General features: G+C 44.2%; 1 protein-coding gene across 1 annotated transcript; it reads left to right on the forward strand.

Annotated features, from left to right (window-relative positions):
- The first annotated feature begins 5016 nt into the window (after positions 1-5016).
- LOC120395051 (putative olfactory receptor 52P1) lies at positions 5017-5955 on the forward strand. Its single transcript, XM_039519245.1, has one exon. The coding sequence runs from the start codon at positions 5017-5019 to the stop codon at positions 5953-5955; it is 939 nt and encodes a 312-aa protein (XP_039375179.1).
- Positions 5956-18225: the final 12270 nt, after the last annotated feature.

Here is an 18225-nt window from a genome sequence, read left to right on the forward strand (position 1 = left end):
TTAGTGCTAAGGGCTCAGGGAGGGTTACAGGGTTAAAGGCAAGAACCATCTGGGCAGGAATTCACCAGCACGGTGACTTGAACTGTTTAGTATTGTCAGAAAATCAAGGGATTTACCTTTTAAAAATGGAACTACAAATGTATTGGAAATAGTTTAGACACATATTTATTTCTAAGATCAGTTCCGTGCCTCTTACTGTGACCTCTTATCTGTCTCAGTAGTCTGGGTATCCGTGTTGCCAGAGGGTTCACAACAATAATGGGCCGCACACTGGCCAGATTCTGCTCTCACATTCTGCCTCCAGATTGACACTGGCCTCCCTGAGAGCAAAATCAGGGCCTCTGTGTTTTGGAATCCAAATCTTTCATGCCTGGTCTCAGAATGCCACATAAGCAGTGGGTTTCCTTGAGACTCTTGCAGCACCCTAACAGAATAGCACTCTCTGTAGCAGGACAAGAAGCCGTGATTTTCACAGCTGAGAGCTGAAAGTTAAATACTAAGGGTGAAAGCTCAGTCCCATTGAGATCAATGGCAAAACTCTGAACACGGCCAGGATTTCACCCTAAATCCACATGTAGGGATTTACACCAGCTATGAGCCTCCCTGCCTGTGTGACTGCTGATGGAGGTGAAGGGCCAGGAGTGGGTCTGCAGCTTGTCCCATAAGCACATTGAGAGAGGGAGCCCAGGCTGGTGAGTCATAGGGATCAGTGTTAACCCAGTTCGAAGTGGAACCCTAGGAGGAAACCATCACACTTTGTTCTTCAGCTGCTTCAGTCTCCCCTCATACTCTGACCCCCTGTCCGTACTCTCCTGCCCTGATCACAACAACATGCTGGTCACCAGTGTTTTCTCCTTGCTCCCCAGTCATCCCTGGCTCCCACAACCTCGGAGCCACCCCACACTCCTCAGAACACTTCCTCTGCAAGGGGTGAGGTGTCTCCTGTCACATCTCCTTCCTTGGCTGGGGGGTAATCACAGACTGTGTCTAACCGGAAAGAAATCTCACAAGTGGCAAATGCCAAAGCAGGCACCTGTGCAGATTCTCTTCTTACACTCAAACACACTAGACAGTGCTTTAGGGATTGCTACACAGGAACAACTCACAAGCTGAGTAGTATGAACAATAAATAGTGAGAGCAGGCAATTCTGGGACGTGTGAAGAACTAGATAAATACCACTGCCATGTGCAGGAACCACTGGTAGCTGACTGAAACAGGGAGCCACTGCAACACAGCCATTAAACCCAGGATGCTCTGGGACCATTTGCTAGACAGCTCTGTTAGTCATTAATGGTGAGGTTTGTACATTCATTCCTCAGTGAGGAGATTTTATGAGCTCAAGTCATTATTTTTCTCACCTAAAACATTCATCCATGCAGTGCCTCATAGGATCCCTCAGCCTCATGAAATACACACCTAGTGTAACATTTCCAAGGTGCCGCAATCTCATGACAATTTCTCCCCATAGGGCTAAATGCAACACGTTCATGAATAAAAAAAAAATGCCTTCAGTAAGCTCCTGCATGAGCTTGCAGGCAAAATGACTCTAGCAGACACCTGGGTACATGTTCATAGATTCCAAGGCCAGAAGGGACCATTGTGATCATCTAATCTGTATAACACAGGCCTCAGAATTTCCCCCAAATTATTCCTAGAGCAGATATTTTAGAGAAATATCCAAACTAGATTTAAAATTTTCAGTGATGAAGACTCTGCCGAGACCCTTGATAAATTTTTCCAATGGTTAATTACTATCACCGTTTAAAACGTGCATGCCTTATTTCCAGTCAGAATTTCTTTAAATTAAACTTCCAGCCATTGGATCCTCGTACACCTCTGTATGATAGGCTGGAAAGCCCTAAATACCAAGACCTTTGTGCCCTTCCTGACCATTTTGTTGAGCATAGTCATAGCCCAGAATGAGAATGTCTGTTTCCATGGGGGACCTGGGCTCCTTTCCAACATAGGAATTGCATCATGGATCAGACCTATAGTCCATCTAATCCAGTGTCACAGTGACAGCCACAGGTGCTGCAGAAGGTGTAAGAAACCCAGCAGTAGGTGGATGGGGTAGTGGTGGATGACCTAAGCATCCTGAGTGTGTCACCCTAATGTCAAACAGCTAGAGATGGGCTTGTGCCCTGAAACACATGGCCATATAGAATTTCCAAAATATGTATTTAGCTGTAACTATTGTAACTGGATAGTTTCACTATCCATATAAATGTACAAACCCTTCCTCATCTACCTTTTGAGGCAACACATTCCTCAGCCTAATTAGGCACTGAGTGAAGAAAGCATTCTTTTTTTAACTGTTTTGAATGTGCCATGTTTCATTTTAATTGAATATCCTCTTGATCTTGTGTTAAGAGACAGGCACATCACATTCTCAACCTACCCTCTACCAGTCAGTATTTTATAGACTTTTCTCATGTCCCCTCTTATTCATCTCCTTTGTAAGGTAACAATCCCAGTCTTTTCAATCTCTTTCCATGTGACAGTTTCCCCAGCCCCTTGATCATTGACCTTGTCTGAACCCCTCTAGTTCTGCAATATACTGTGTGAGAAGGATGCCCAGTAGTAAAGAGGAGGGTGAAATATTGTCTGACTGATCTCATGGCGTTGTATTTTCGGTATGATTTCCCATCCTGTTCCTCCTGGATCCCAATGTTTTCCTTAGTTTCTGTCTGTGCTTGCACTGTGAGCAGGGTTTCAGGGAACTGTGTACCATGACACCCAGGTCCGTGTCCAGAGTTCACAAAGTTAAATTAGAATCTTGTCAGGTGTTTGAGGAGTTGAAGTTTTTCCCTTCAGTTGGCATACTAGTCGCAGTTATTGACACTGACGATCATCCTTTTGACCTACTGCTTACAAACAAGGAAGAATTGGTAGGGGAAGTAGAAGAGGATGGCCACCTGGGCAGTAGTCACCATGAGATGGTTGAGTTCAGGATCCTCACAAAAGGAAGAAAGTAGAGTAGCAAATATGGACCCTGGACTCCAGGAAACCAGACTTTGACTCCTTTAGGGAACTAATGGGCAGTATCCCCTGGGAGGCTAATATGAGGGGGAAAGGTGTCCAGGAAAGCTTGCTGTATTTTAAAGAAGTCTTATGGAGCACGCAGAAACAAACATCCCAATGTGCAGAAAGATTAGCAAATATGGTAGGCGACCAGCTTGGCTTAATGGTGAAATCTTCAGTGAACTTAAACACAAAAAGGAAGCTTACAAGAAGTGGCAACTTGGACAGATGACTATGAAGGAGTATAAAAATATTGCTCGTGCATACAGGGATGTAATCAGGAAGGCCAAACAGAACTGGAGTTGCAGCTAGCAAGGTATGTGAAGGATAACAAGAAGGGTTTCTATAGGTATGTTAGCAAAAAGAAAAAAGGTCAGGGAAAGTGTGGGAGCTTTACTGAATGGGGGAGGCAACTTAGTGACAGATGAGGTGGAAAAAGCTGAAGTACTCAATGCTTTTTTTGCCTCAGACTTCACAGACAAGGTCAGCTCCAAGACTGCTGCACTGGGCAGCACAGTATGGGGAGGAGGTGAGCAGCCCTCAGTGGTGAAAGAACAGGATAAGGACTATTTAGAAAAGCTGAGCATACACAAGTCCATGGAATTGGCTGATGTGACTGCTGAGCCACTGGCTATTATCTCTGAAAACTCGTGCTGATTGGGGAAGGTCCCAGATGATTGTAAAAAGGCAAATATAGTGCCCTCATTTTAAAAAGGGAATAAGGAAAACCCCGGGAATTACAGCCTCACCTCAGTCCCTGGATTATAAGGTGGATAGAAAGCTGGCTGGATTGTCATGCTCAATGAGTAGTGATCAATGGCTCGATGTCTAGTTGGCAGGCGGTATCAATTGGAGTGCCCCGGGGGTCGATCCTGGGGCCGATTTTGTTCAACATCTTTATTAAAGATCTGGATGATGGGATGGATTTCATCCTGAGCAAGTTCACAGATGACACTAAGCTGGCGGGGGATGGGGGGGAGGTAGATACACTGGAGGGTAGGGATAGGGTCCAGAGTGACCTAGACAAATTGGAGAATTGGGCCAAAAGAAATCTGATGAAGTTCAACAAGGATGAGTGCAGAATCCTGGATTTAGGATGGAAGAATCCCATGCACTGCTACAGACTAGGGACCAAATGGCTAGGCAGCAGTTCTGCAGAAAAAGACCTGGGCATTACAGTGGATGAGAAGCTGGATATGAGTCAGCAGTGTGCCCTCGTTGCCAAGAAAGCTAATGGCATATTGGGCAGCATTAGTAGGCCCATTGCCAGCAGATTAAGGAAATTGATTATTCCCCTCTATTCGGCACTGGTGAGGCCACATCTTGAGTTTTGCATCCAGTTTTGGGCCCCCCACTACAGAAAGGATGTGGACAAATTGGAGAGTCCAGTGGATGGAAATGAAAATGATCAGTGATTAAGAAGTAGGTAGCATTATCTCCCATAATGAAAACAAACTTGTTTCTCTGAGCAATTGGCTGAGGAAGAAGTAGGACTAAGTGGATTTGTAGGCTCTAAAGTTTTACTTTGTTTTGTTTTTTGAGTGTAGTTATGTAACAAAAAAAACACTACATTTGTAAGTTGCACTTTCAGGATAAAGAGACTGCACTACAGTACTTGTATGAGGTGAATTGAAAAATACTATTTATTTTGTTTATCATTTTTACAGTGCAAAATTTGTAATAAAAATAATATAGAGTGAGAACTGCACTCTTTTTTTCTGTGTTATAACTGAAATCAATATATTTGAAAATGTAGGAAAACATCCAAAAATATTTTTAAAATTTCAAGTGGTATTCTACTGTTTAACAGTGTGATTCATTGAGATTCATTTTTTTGAGTTCATCACATGAGTTAACTGAGATTAATCGACAGCCCTATTATAAAGTATTTACCATATTATTTGTTATAAAGTGTATTACCAACCTCACTGTGCTTCTCTCCATTCACAGGCACCTTGAGTATTTCTGAGCCTGACTGATGCATTGACTACCTGATGGCAGCTTTCAACCTCACTCCCTCTGATCCTTCAACATTCATCTTAATGGGCATCCCTGGTCTGGAAGCTGCTCACACCTGGATTTCCATCCCTTTCTCGATGTTCTACATTATGGGCCTGTTGGGAAATTTCACGGTTCTGTTTGTTGTAGGCAAAGAGCAGACCCTGCACAAGCCGATGTACCTGCTGCTCTGCATGCTGGCAGTCACAGACATCGGCACATCAACCTCCATCATGCCGAAGACATTCTTTATATTTTGGTTCGATTTGAAAGGCATTACTGTGGATGGCTGCCTCACCCAGATGTTCTTCATTCATGCAATTTCTATTATGCAGTCAGCCATTCTCGTGACAATGGCCTTCGATCGCTACATTGCCATATGCAACCCTCTGAGATACGCCACTATTGTCACCAATGTACGAATAGCTAAGCTAGGGCTCCTGGGTTTATTAAGAGCTGTTCTCTTTGTTCTGCCCCTGCCCTTGATCCTAAGCAGGCTGCCATTCTGTGCCAACCACATTATCCCCTATACATACTGCGAGCACATAGCTGTGGCGAAGATGTCGTGTGGGGACATCACAGTGAACAGGATATATGGCTTGGTGGTAGGATTTGTAATCATTGTGTTAGACCTAACTCTCATTGCCCTGTCCTATGGTCTGATCATCAGGGCTGTGCTCAGAATCTCATCCAAGAAAGCCCACCAGAAAGCCTTCAACACCTGCACAGCTCACATCTGTGTGATGATGATTTCTTATCCTCCTGGCCTCTTCTCCAATCTGACACAGCGGTTTGGTCAGGGCATCGCTCCCCATGTTCACATCATCTTGTCAAACCTCTATTTCCTCATCCCCCCCATGCTCAACCCTGTCATTTATGGGGTCAAAACCAAAGAGCTTCGTGAGAAAATGGGAAAATACACCTGCAGATGGTGATCGCCGGGGGATAAAAACTATAAACCTGAGTGATGACAGGGGGAAAGAATATCTCCTCGTGTTCTGTACCAGTTTGGGTGAGCTCACCATTGCTGAAGTTCACAGTCTGAGAAGTTCCTCACACCTAGCCTGTTATCAGTGGATCACCAAGCACTGCTCTCTCCGTTGCTGCATTCCCTCTCTCTGACCATCAGCTGATGTCTTTCAGCATCACCTGTCAGCCCCTACCTCCGAACACCCCCTTGGCCTTTCCTTGACTTCCAGACCACCAGAAGATACTGCAGCTTTCTGAAGCAAGGTGGCTTTCCATTAAACCCTGCATGAACAGGGTTCTTCATCAGTTTGACGAACTGAAGCTATGGTTTCTGATAGACAAAGAAAGCAACAACAATGCTGAACTTCTTTATTGTATGTACAGTTACCTAGTGAGCAAAATTAACCTGATTTTTCTATGTCCAATCCTTCAGGAAGCCTTGAGGATAAAATAAGTGTCTCAGTTGGATAGTGCTAATAAAGGAAAGCTGCCGCAGGAATTGAAGACATTCTGCTAGAGATCATTGGTGAGGGTTGTGAAACAGTGTGTTTTTGAGAACATGACTGTGTAATCCTGGATTTGAGGAGTGTGTACTTCAGAATGTGTTCAACCCAATTGCAACCACATGATGTTCACCCAGCCACTATGAATTAATAAAATAGAACACCACATAGTTCAGGGTTAATTGGAAATCAGGCTTTAAGATGCAAGGTCAAACTCAAGCTGGCAGTTCCTGCTAAAAAAGAATGGGGGAAGTGGATATACAAGTAAATAAGTGAGAAAGAAAAAAGATAAATGGATGAAACCTTGAGTCTAGATGCCTCTGATATTAGAAGTTTATTGAAAGTTAAGAAAAGTGATGATCCAGTCCGAGTCACTATGGCCTATTTGTTTGTAGAAGTTATAAAAGATTAACTAATACAGTGTACTTTGGAGGAGTTCTCTGAAGTAATCTTGAGAAACATTTTTCCTGAAACCCTTTCTCCTCAGCGGGTGAGCGACTGGCCATTGCGAACCTGCTGTTAATTATTCAATACCATTCCAACTGTTAGGGACATATCTGGGATGTTCGAAACCTGTTGCTTATGTCTGTATGTGCTTAAATCTAATAAACTGCAGTGTTAGACATGCTGACTTGCATTTAATCCATGATCAGACAGAATTGCTGTGTTCCCATTGATTTATTCCTGACACCGCCTCCTGGAGTGAAATAGTTAATTTGCCCTTCCTGGGGATTCTGAAGACCATGGGTAATAGACTGCTGTGTTAAACTATGACATCACCTTGGAGTCCAATAACTTACCACTTTGTGCAGTTGATTTTGGTGTCGCTTTCAGCTGGAACTTTCAAAATACACACTAACCATTCCCATTGTCCAAGACGTCAAAAGCAAGTGTTGAGACTTCATCTTGGAGTTTGTGAAACAGATGAAACACAGATTGCCACCAAATGTCTAGGTGATTGAATCACTTCCAATACTAAGTCCTTCATGACCTAAATTGGCTGATATCTCATTTCTGCCATTGTTTTGTGGAGACTTTAGACAGCTGGAGCAGCCCAGTGGAGAATATTGTGGTTCACTGGCTTCATACTCAGGATAACTGAGTAGAGCAGTTTTGGGTTGAAGGTCCTGAACACATGGATGCCATTGGGGATTTAAACTTCAATGAATTTATCTTGTTTGCTCTTTCATTGCTGTTGCTACCTTTTAGCAATGCTGCCGTTGAAAGACTGTTTTCTCAGAGTAACTTGATAAAAAACAAAACTGCACAACACGATGCAAGAGGAACTTTTAGAAAATGTTCTTCACCTTAGGGTGTACATGCAACCACACAAAGTATGTTGTGAAGAGTTTTCACCCACCTCCATTCCCAAGGTGTTCATTACTTTGAGGTTCTACTGTATATCAAACATTGCACAGCTGCTGGTGTCCATTCATTTCTCTACAGAAATATAATTAAGAAAGAAATATCTGTTTTGCCTTCCACTACCAACATGAGCAACCAGCGAAGAGCTTTTTGAACTATTAAATAATTTTGTCCAAGACACGGGCCTTGATTGAGGCACTGTTTTGGAATTTGCAGCGATGGAGCACAGTCTATGACATGACGGCATAGCAGGCTGGTGACAAGGGTACAAGAAGTGGCTCCCTCAGCAACCTGGAATCACTGTATGAGTCACAGACAGTCATTGGCTGCTAAGAAGATGGCAGAGGAGCTCAGCAGTGTTCTCTCAGGTGCAGTAAATATAAAATTTATAAGACTATTTTAGAGAAACTAACTTCATTCTTTACATTGGTCTTCATTGCAGAGGATGTGAGGGAGATTCTCACACCTGAGCCATTCTTTTTAGGTGACAAATCTGAGGAACTGTCCCAGATTGAGCCGTCATTAAAAAAGGTTTTGTAACTAAAGGATAAATTAAACAGTAATATATCACCAAGGCCAAATAGTATACTGGGTCAACTACTGTTCAACATATTCCTGGTTGCTGTCGAGGGCTGCAGTTGTTGAAGGCCCATTGACCTGGCCATAAGTGTCCTCCACAGCATCATCTATTTCCTCCCCTATTCCTACCAACTCTGCCAGTTCTATGCATACTGTCACTGGGGTGTCAGCCTCCACCTTCTCAGTCAGCTGTTCCCTCCATTCCTTGAGGATTTCTCCAAAGTGATTCCCGTCCCTCCCCAATATGACTAGAATGGCCAGATACTGGAAATAATTTACCTTACAAGTGTATTAAGATTTAACATAACTAAGTTTCCACACAAAAATCCTTTATTAGTCCACAGGGAACATGGTGTTGATTACATCCAAAATACAATTACAAACAGATACACACTGGTGTTACATCCTCACAACCATACAGATATATGCATTAAATAAATATTCACCACAGGATCAGTCTCGAGAAATAACATTCCCATCACAGCATGACTCCAGCGGAATAAGGAAAACCTCTGACAAAGTAGCCCCTAAAAATTTGCTCTTCATAAGAACATAAGAATGGCCATCCTGGGTCAGACCAATGTTCCATCTAGCCCAGTATTCTGTCTTCTGACAGTGGCCAATGCCTGGTGCTTTAGACGGACCGAACAGAACAGGGAATCATCAAGTGATCCATCCCCTGTTGCCCCTTCCCAGCCTCACAGGAGCAAAGGACGCTGGCCTAGGCAGCAACAAAGGAATCTCCAGGGACTCACCCCACTTCCTTTAGCGTCAGTTTGCCTGCGATGAGGTGATGCTCACCTGACTCTGAAGGGGGGGCAAAGCCAAGACAGAGGAAAGAACATGATTAAAGGGAGGGGCGTTTGCCAGGCTCTTCCTCTCTCTTCCACCTCCATCTACAGACACCACCACGTGACTGAAGCGCTGATCAAAGGGGGGAGCCTGGCTGAAGAGCAACCAGCCAGACTGTGGTGAGAAGCATCTAAGTTTGTAAGGGCACTGAAAGTGTTAAGATCAGCTTAGAATGCGTTTCGCTTTTATTTAATTTGACCAAATACAACTTGTTATGCTTTGACTTGTAATCACTTAAAATGTATCTTTGTAGTTAATAAATCTGTTTGTTTATTCCATTTGAAGCTGTGTGTTTGGTTTGAAGCATGTCAGAGACTCCCCTTGAAATAACAAGCCTGGTACATATCCATTTCTTTGTTAAATTGAAGAACTCATCTAAGCTTCCAGCATCCAGTGGGCATAACTGGATACTGCAAGATGGAGGTTCCTAGGGTTGTGTCTGGGACCAGAGATATTGGCTAGTGTCATTCGGTTGCATAGTCCAAGGAGCAGCTCACATGCCAGAGGCTGTGCGTGAACAGCCCAGGAGTGGAGGTTCTCACAGCAGTGCAGGGTAAGGCTGGCTCCCAGAGTCAAGGATTGGAGTGACCTAGCAGATCACTGGTCCAGATAACACCAAAGAGGAATGTCATAGTGGCGAAACGAGCAAGGGTGTATGTACACCTTGTTACTTCAAGTGAACTTCATACTTTAAGCACTGATATGTGTGATTTTAGGTGAGTCTTAAGTGCAGTGGATAAGAACAGTCAGGAGGAGATCATGGTTTTTTTATTTTCTGTTTATTTCGGGTTAGGGAAATAAGTACAAGAAAGCAGGGAAATGACTACCAGTGAGGCAGCTACAAAACTAGATCTGGCCAGACTGGAAGCAGAAGAGAAGGAAAAGGACTGTGAGTTTCAAATGTGTCAGGCAGAAATGAGGCTCAAAGAGGCAGCTGTGGCCAGGGACACTATGGAGGCAGAGGCAGCCAGAGATTAACCCAGGGAGTCCCTTAGCCTTGACTGGAAGGACTGAAGAGAACAACACCTGTGCTCCCAACTCCCTCACCCTTAGTCCCAGAGCCCTGTAGTCACTTCTGATCTGCCGAGAGTCATACCTCGCAGTGTCTTTAGTGCCCACATGGATGTGTAGCATGAGGTAGTAGTCAGAGGGCCAGATGATCCTCGAAAATCTGTCTGTAACATCTGGGATACGGGCCCCTGGCAGGCAGCATACGTCCTGGGATGCTATGTCAGGGTGACAGATGGGTGCCTCCGTCTCCCTCAGAAGAGAGTCTCCAACCAACATTACCCTACGTTTCCTCCCGGTAGTGGTGACTGTGTTCCTCCCAGCCTTGGGGTACATGGCTTCTCCTCGTCCACCTTTGGGGGTGATTCCTCATAACTCATTGCCAGGGCAGCATAACGGTTCTCCGTCACCATGGTGGGTGGGTTGGGAGTAAGGGTGGATCACTGCCTGCTGCCAAAAGTAATGAGCAGCCAGTGTCCTCCCTGTATCAGAGCCTTATCCTCCTCCCCCAGTGGCATAACAGCAGTCCTCTGTAGCTGGATAGCTTCCTCAGTGCACCTACCATAACAAATGAGCTTATGAAATTATTCTCCCAGGTGGCAATACCCAGAGAAATCCTTACTGATCAAGGACCTAACTTTACAACTAACGAAAGAACTGTGAGATCTACTGAGGGTAAAGACATTCAGAACGTGGATCTACCATCCCCAAAGTGATGGGATGGTAGAGAGATTTCACAGAACTTTGATGGCAATGTTAAAGAAGTTTGTAGCCTTGGATCCCAAGATTGGGATCAACTCTTCCCCGGCACCTTTTTGCTATCAGGGATGTGTCTCAAGCCTCCAAGCATTCTTTCTTCCTTTGAACTGCTCTCTTGGAAGCAACCTTGAGGCTTTCCAGATGTGCTTGGAGAAACACTGGATAGCAAACACCCCAGGCGATGAACACAGTCCAATACATTCTTCAGTTAAGAAATCACCTCAGGACTTTGTAGGCATTTTCTAGAAGAATTTTGCTAAATGCACAACAAGTAAAAGAGAAGGCCTATACCAAATGGGGTCCAGTTGTGACTGTTCAGACTGGGTAAGTGCGTGTTCTTGTTACTACCAAGCTTTCGGTTCAAATTACTGGTTCGATGGCAGGGACTGTTTGAGGTAGTGAGGCATGTGGGCCCCATCAACTAGGAGGAGCAGCACCCAGAGAAGGAAAAGGAGACTCAGATAACAACAATCCATCTAGTCCTGTATCTTGTCTTCTGACAGTGGCCAGGTGCTTCAGAGGGAAAGAACAGAACAGGCAGTTATCGAGAGATCCATCTCCTGTCATCCAGTCCCTGTGTCTGGTAGTCAGAGGCTAAGACACCTAGAGCATGAGTCTGCATCTCTGCCCATCCTGGCTAAGAGCCATTGATAGGTCTATCCTCCATTAACTTACTAATTCTATTTTGAACCCTGTTACAGTCTTGGCCGTCACAAAATCCTCTGGCAAAGAGTTCCACAGGTTGACTGTGTTAGTTCTTGTGTTATAGGAAGGAGTAATTTCCTTTTGCCATGCCTGTCATGATTTTATAGATCCCCAGTCATAAGAACGGCCATACTGGGTGAGACCAAAGGTCCATCAAGTCCAGATTCCCGTCTTCCAACAGCGGCCAATGCCAAGTGCTTCAAGAGAAATGAACAGAACAGGGAATCATCAAGTGATCTGTCCCCTACTGTGGGAATCTCTTGCTAACTTGGCAGATGGTATGTGAGAAGCTGAAGTGTTTAGGCTTCAAGGACGGGCTAATTAGGCTGTGAACTGTGTAGTGAGATGCTGGCCTTGGGCTGGTTCTCATCTGCCAGTAGGCAGTAAACAGGATAATAAATCAGAAGGTTGTACAGGATGACAATTATCCAATGAAGTTATAGCTGTGCCTGTGTGTATCTTATTAACCAATTAGCAATTGCTTGATTGCTTGCCATAATTGTATATAAGAGCATGCTGGAGAGAAATAAATGACTTTGCTACCAATCACATTGATTGTTGGGCTTTGTCCGTGCCCGCCTGAGAGGCAACAAGACGCAACACCCTACCGCCCATCTTCTGGTAAACAAAGGCTAGGGACACTGTCCCTGCCCTTCCTGAATAATAACCATTGATGGATCTATCCTCCAGGAACTCGTTGGATCTACCATGTGGAACTTTTTGCCAGAGGATGTTGTGAAAGCCAAGACTACAATTGGTGCCTACTGCCTTTGTGCCCTTAACAACCCGAGTCTCATTCAATGTGGATTGACACTGGGCACCTAATTCACATCTGTGCCCCTTAACCTCTCCCTCCACCCTCCCTCTCCTAATTACAGCCTGTGCAGTGACTCTAGCAGTCCCCAGGCTTCAGGGCACATGCTGATCACCGAAGGGGCTCAGGACGCTGCTCCTGTCCATGGCAGGATATTGCACTATGGGGGTTTATGATTAAGCAGGAACGATCTGTGCTGCCCTCGATCTGAGGGCAGCTATCAGATGGGTTTGAAACAAGGATGTGCAACAAGGAGAAGCATTTACATTTCACATCATGTTCTCAGGGATTCAGCGCAGGGCTCGTCAGCCGGGAGGGGAGGAGAAGATGCTCAGATTCTATGACAATGGACAGCAGCAGGGAAATGCTGATAGATAAATGAGTACGTCTAAGCCTTGGCTCTTCCTTTTCTCTCCAGGGTTTAGGGCAAGACCACTCTATCAAGTCTGTGAGACTCAGTTTGCCACGACAATCTGAGCCCCTGTTATCAGAGAATCATTTCTTCACTCCTGTGAGAGGCTCTCAGGCTGAAATTCTCCAAGGTCTATTTTCTGCTCTTCCCACTACTCACGATGCCTAGGGAATTATCCAGGAGTCCAGGCCAACCTGAGAGTCTGCAGGGACAGTACAGGGGAATCATAAAGCATGCAGAGTGTCAGACATGTGAGACTCATACACTGATACTCTGGGCTCTGCCTTCCTGTCGCTGTAAGGAGATTTCCTCTCTCTGCTGAGTGAGATTTTGGTGAGTTGTCTGTTTCACCATTAAAGTTAGTGCTAAGGGCTCAGGAAGGGTTCCAGGGTTAAAGTCAAGAACCATCTGGGCAAGATTCACCAACATGGAGACTTAAACTCTTTAATAGTGTCAGAAACAGTAAGGGATTTACCTGGTAAAATGGGAACTACAAATGTATTGGAAAGAGTTTAGACAAATATTAGTTTTTAAGTTCAGTTCCTTGTCTCTTACTGTGCCCTTCTGTGTGTTTCAGTAGCTTCCTTTTTTCGAGCGATATGTTTTTTCCTCTAGTTCACTCACATTTCCCAATTCAGCAACTTCACTGCCCTGTTAAGAAGTGCTGCCAAGGCCTCTGCAGTGGGTATCCGTGTTACCAGAGGGTTCACAACAAGAATGGGTCACACACTGGCCAGATTCTGCTCTCACATTCTGCCTTCACTGGGTCACTCCAGATTGACACTGGCCTCCCTGAGAGCAAAATCAGGTCACACATGTTTTGAAATCCACACCTTTCATGCCTGCTCTCAGAATGTCACATAAACTGGGGATTTCCTTCAGACTTTTTCAGCATGCTAACAGAATAGCACTCTGTGTGTACAGGCAGGTGGGCAGCACAGAGGGTTATGGTGGTGCACACAGGCAGGCAGACAGTGGTGGGGGGTCTGGCTGCATGGAGGGAGGTGTACACAGAGAAGCAGGCAGCGCTCAGGGCAGTGAGTACAGACAGGGGGTTACAGTGACCAGCAGGCAGAGCTGGGGATCGTGAGGGTGGGGAGAAACATGTTAACTGGCAGGCAGCACTGAAGGTTATGGGGGCGGGGAATGGGGTTTAAAGGGGCAGGTGGGCAGGAGCACTGAAATTATTTTTTTCTTTGTGATTGTTGGTCCCAGGCCAGTGCTGGGATCTTACTTCACCCCGAGTGTGTTTGGGGACATCTCAAGGTAACTTTGCTCTGGCAAGTTACAGACCTGCAGCCTGGGTTCCCAACCTTCACTCAGTTTTGTTTCCAATTTTTGTTGTTGTTTATATGTAATTTCAGGAATTTCACTGGTGGAAAGAACCATTGATCTGTGTGTCACACTGCACCCCATATTCTTCACAGTGATGTTATTTCAATATCATTATAGCATAATTTTGATACATTTAATTCAAGATGGGTTATGTAAGATGTCATACAAAAAGTTAAGATTTTCTGAATATCCTATTGGTAGGCATGTTTAATTTTTGTGTCTGAAGTTATGAATATTGACTACATATCTGTGTTTGAAATGCAGTTACACCTGGGTAACGCCCACTTGGCACGATGCTTTCAGTCTAAACAGTTGGTTCGGAAAAGCCTGTTGAGGACAATGAGTTAGTAGGGAAAACAATTGGCCTGAGGAAATACTCATCTCGGGCTTCCTGAGAACGCTGCATGGTCTGGGAACTAAATTTTGAAACAAAGGGTTCCCACCATATGCTAAAGCTATATAAGCTTGGGAGTGACATCACTGGTGATTCTTCACTTCCCACACAAGAGGATTCCTGGAAACACCTGAGGAACAAAGACTGAATTGAGGGAAGTGCTGGAACCAGGCTAAAGGTATTTCTAGTCTCTGTATGCAAACCTCACAAATGCAAGCTGCAAAGCAAATGCATCTTGTGCCTTGAGAATCTGCTAGATGGCTCGTACCATCAATCAGTGTGAGAAACCGCTAATTCATAGTCAATCTAACTAGTGTGTTATCCTTATTTTCCCTTTTTGCTGCCACCGATTCCAAAAGCATGTTGGTCACCAGTGTCTTCTCCATACTCCCCAGTCATTCCTTGCTCCGACAACCTCTGAACTACTCCACGTTTACCACAACTTTTACTCTGTGGGGGTGAGGTGCCTCTCGTCACTCCTACTCTCTTGGATTGATGGTAAACAGTGACTGTGTCTCACTGGTGAGAAATCTCAGGAGAAATCGGCAAAGGTAGGCACCTGTGTGGCTTCTCTTGTTATATCCATACACTTCGCATGGTACTTCAAGGACTGGTACGCAGGAACATTTCGAAAGCTGAGAAGTATTGTATGACATTATATAATGAGAGCGGGCAACTCTGGGACATGTGAGGGCCTAGATAAATACAGCTTCCACATGCAGGTATCACTGGCAGCTGACTGAAACAGTGGGCCACTGGGACACAGACGTTAAACCCAGGATGCTCTTGGACCATTTGCTAGCCAGCTCTGTTAGCCATTAATGGAAAGAGTTGTACTAGATTTAGTGGGCCAAAGTCATTTTTTTCTCACCTAAAATGTTCATCCATGCAGTGTGTCATGGGATCCCTCAGCCTCATTAAATACACAACCAGTAAAACATTTTCAAGGTGCCATAGTCACATGAAAATTTCTCCCCATAGGGTTAAATTAAACACAGTCATGAATAGAAAAAATGCCATCAGTAAGCTCAGGCATAAGCTTGCAGGCAAAATGCATCCAGCTGACTCCTGGGGACATGTTCATAGAATCCAAGGGACCATTGTGATCATCTGGTCTGAATTCCTGTGGAGTACAAACAAGAGAATTTCCCCAATATTGTTCCTAGAAGAGATCATTTAGAGAAACATCCAACCCTGATTTAAAAATTCTCTATGATAGAGAATCTGCCAGAACCTTGGTACATTGTTCCAATGGTTACTCTCACTATTTAAACAATGTATGCCTTATTGCCAGTCATAATTTCTTTAACTTCAATTTTCAGGCATTGGATCATGCTATGCTAGGCTGAAAAGACTATTATTAAATATGTGTTCCCCATGTAGGTGCTTAGGGACTGTTATCAAGTCACCCTTTACCATCTTTGTTAAACTAAAGAGACTGAGATATTTGATTCTACTACTAGAAGGCAAATTTTCTATTCTTTTACTAATCTTTGTGACTCTTCTCTTTCCCTCCTCAGTATATCAGCATCCATCTTTAACTGTGGACATCAGAACTGGACAAAGGGTCCAGCATCAGTTCCACCACTGGCAAATATAGAGATAAAATAATGTTTCTACATATCCTTGAGACTCTCCTCATTATCATCCCAGGATCACATTGGCTCTTTTGGCCACAAAGTCACACAGGGAGTTCATGTTTAGCTAATTAGCCTTTCATAACTCCAAATCTTGTTCAGCGTCATTGCACTTCCCATGAGAGACCCCCATCATGTTAGCATCACCTACATTCTTTGTTCCTAGATGTAGATATCTACATAGCTATATTAGAATACATATTGATTGCTATGACCCAGTTTACCAACCAAACCAGATTGTTCTGAACAATGACCTGTCCTCTTCATTATTTACAATCCTCCAATTTTTGTGCAATTTGTAAGCTTCATCAATGTTCAGGCATGAGAAGGGTTAGCAGCTGAGTTGCTGACATGTGTCTCTGCTTACCCTTGTCAGTTAACACCTGTAACTTATGCCTCAGACAAAGCTGGGTGTCTGCAAGAAATGTTCTCAACAAAAGAAACAAGGGAAGTAACAGAGGTGCAGACCTGTAGCCCTAAATACCAAGACCCTTTAATTTAATTAATATATGGAGATATACCCATCTCATAGAACTGGAAGGGACCCTGAAAGGTCATTGAGTCCAGCCCCCTGCCTTCACTAGCAGGACTAAGGACTGATTTTTGCCCCAGATCCCTAAGTGGCCCCCCTCAAAGATTGAACTCATAACCCTGGGTTTAGCAGGCCAATGCTCAAACTGCTGAGCTATCCCTTCCCCTCCATGTGCACCTCATGTCCATTCTGTTGAGCACAAAGTCTTAGTACAATATGATTATGTCTGTTTCCGTGGGGGAAACTTGGCTCTTTTAAACATAGGAATTGCATAGTGGATCACACCTATGCTCCATCCAGGCCAGTGTCCTCTCTTTGACAGGGATAGTCCCAAGTGCTTCAGAAAAAGATGTAAGAAACTCAACAATAGATACATGGCCGGGGTGGGGGGGATGTATGTGCGACCTGACCATCTGAAAGGTGTCACCCTAATGCCTGAAAGATAGAGATTGGCTTGTGCCCTGAAACACTTTGGCATCTAGGCTTTCTAAAATATTTATTTAGCTGTAACTATTGTAACTGGAGAGTCTCACTACCCAGGTAAATGTCTAAACCCTTCCTGAGTCTTACGTAGCTTATGGCCTCAACCACCTCTTGTGGCAACAAATTCTTCAGTTTAATAAGGCACTGAGTGAAGAAAGCATTCTTTTTGTATCTGTTTTGAATTTGCCAAGTTTCATTTTAATTCAAACTCTTTTTGATCTTGTATTATGAGACAGGTAGATCACATTTTCAATCTATGCTGCTCTGTACCAGTCAGCATTGTATAGATTTTTTTTCTCATGTCCCCGCTTATTTGTATCCTTTGTAAGGGAACAATCCCAGACTTTTCAGCCTCTCTCTGTATGAGAGTTTCCCCAGGCCCATTCTCATTCTCGTTGCCCTTGCCTGAACTCCACTAGTTCTGTAATATCTTTTGTGAGAAATCTGCAGTGCCCAATACTACATGGAGAAGTCCAGAGGATGGTGAAACACTGGTGGACCGATGTCATGGAGTTGTATTTTCTGTATGATTTTCCATCCCACTCCTCCTGGATCCCAGTGTTTTGCTTAGTCTCTGTCCATGTTTCCCATAGCTGTGTACCATGACACCCAGGTCTCTGTCCTGAGTTCATACAATTAAATTAGAACCTTCCCAGGTGTTTGAGGACGTCAGTCATTCCCCTCCAATGGACAAACACGTTGCTGTTATTGACATTTGCCATCATGCTGCTCATTCATCTATCTTCATTAGCTCCCTCTGACGACTTCTCTGGACTTGACTATGAGCCAAACAATCTGATGTCATCCGTAAATCTTACCACTTCATTACTCACCCCCATTCTAGATGGATAATAACTA

The sequence above is a fragment of the Mauremys reevesii genome, unplaced genomic scaffold (genome assembly GCF_016161935.1).
Source record: "Mauremys reevesii isolate NIE-2019 unplaced genomic scaffold, ASM1616193v1 Contig91, whole genome shotgun sequence".
In the NCBI taxonomy this organism is placed as follows: Eukaryota; Metazoa; Chordata; order Testudines; family Geoemydidae; genus Mauremys; species Mauremys reevesii.

What these genes read in the sequence shown, in the direction of transcription:
- LOC120395051 (XM_039519245.1), top strand. Translation starts at nt 5,017, where the DNA reads ATGGCAGCTTTCAACCTCACTCCCTCTGATCCTTCAACATTCATCTTA.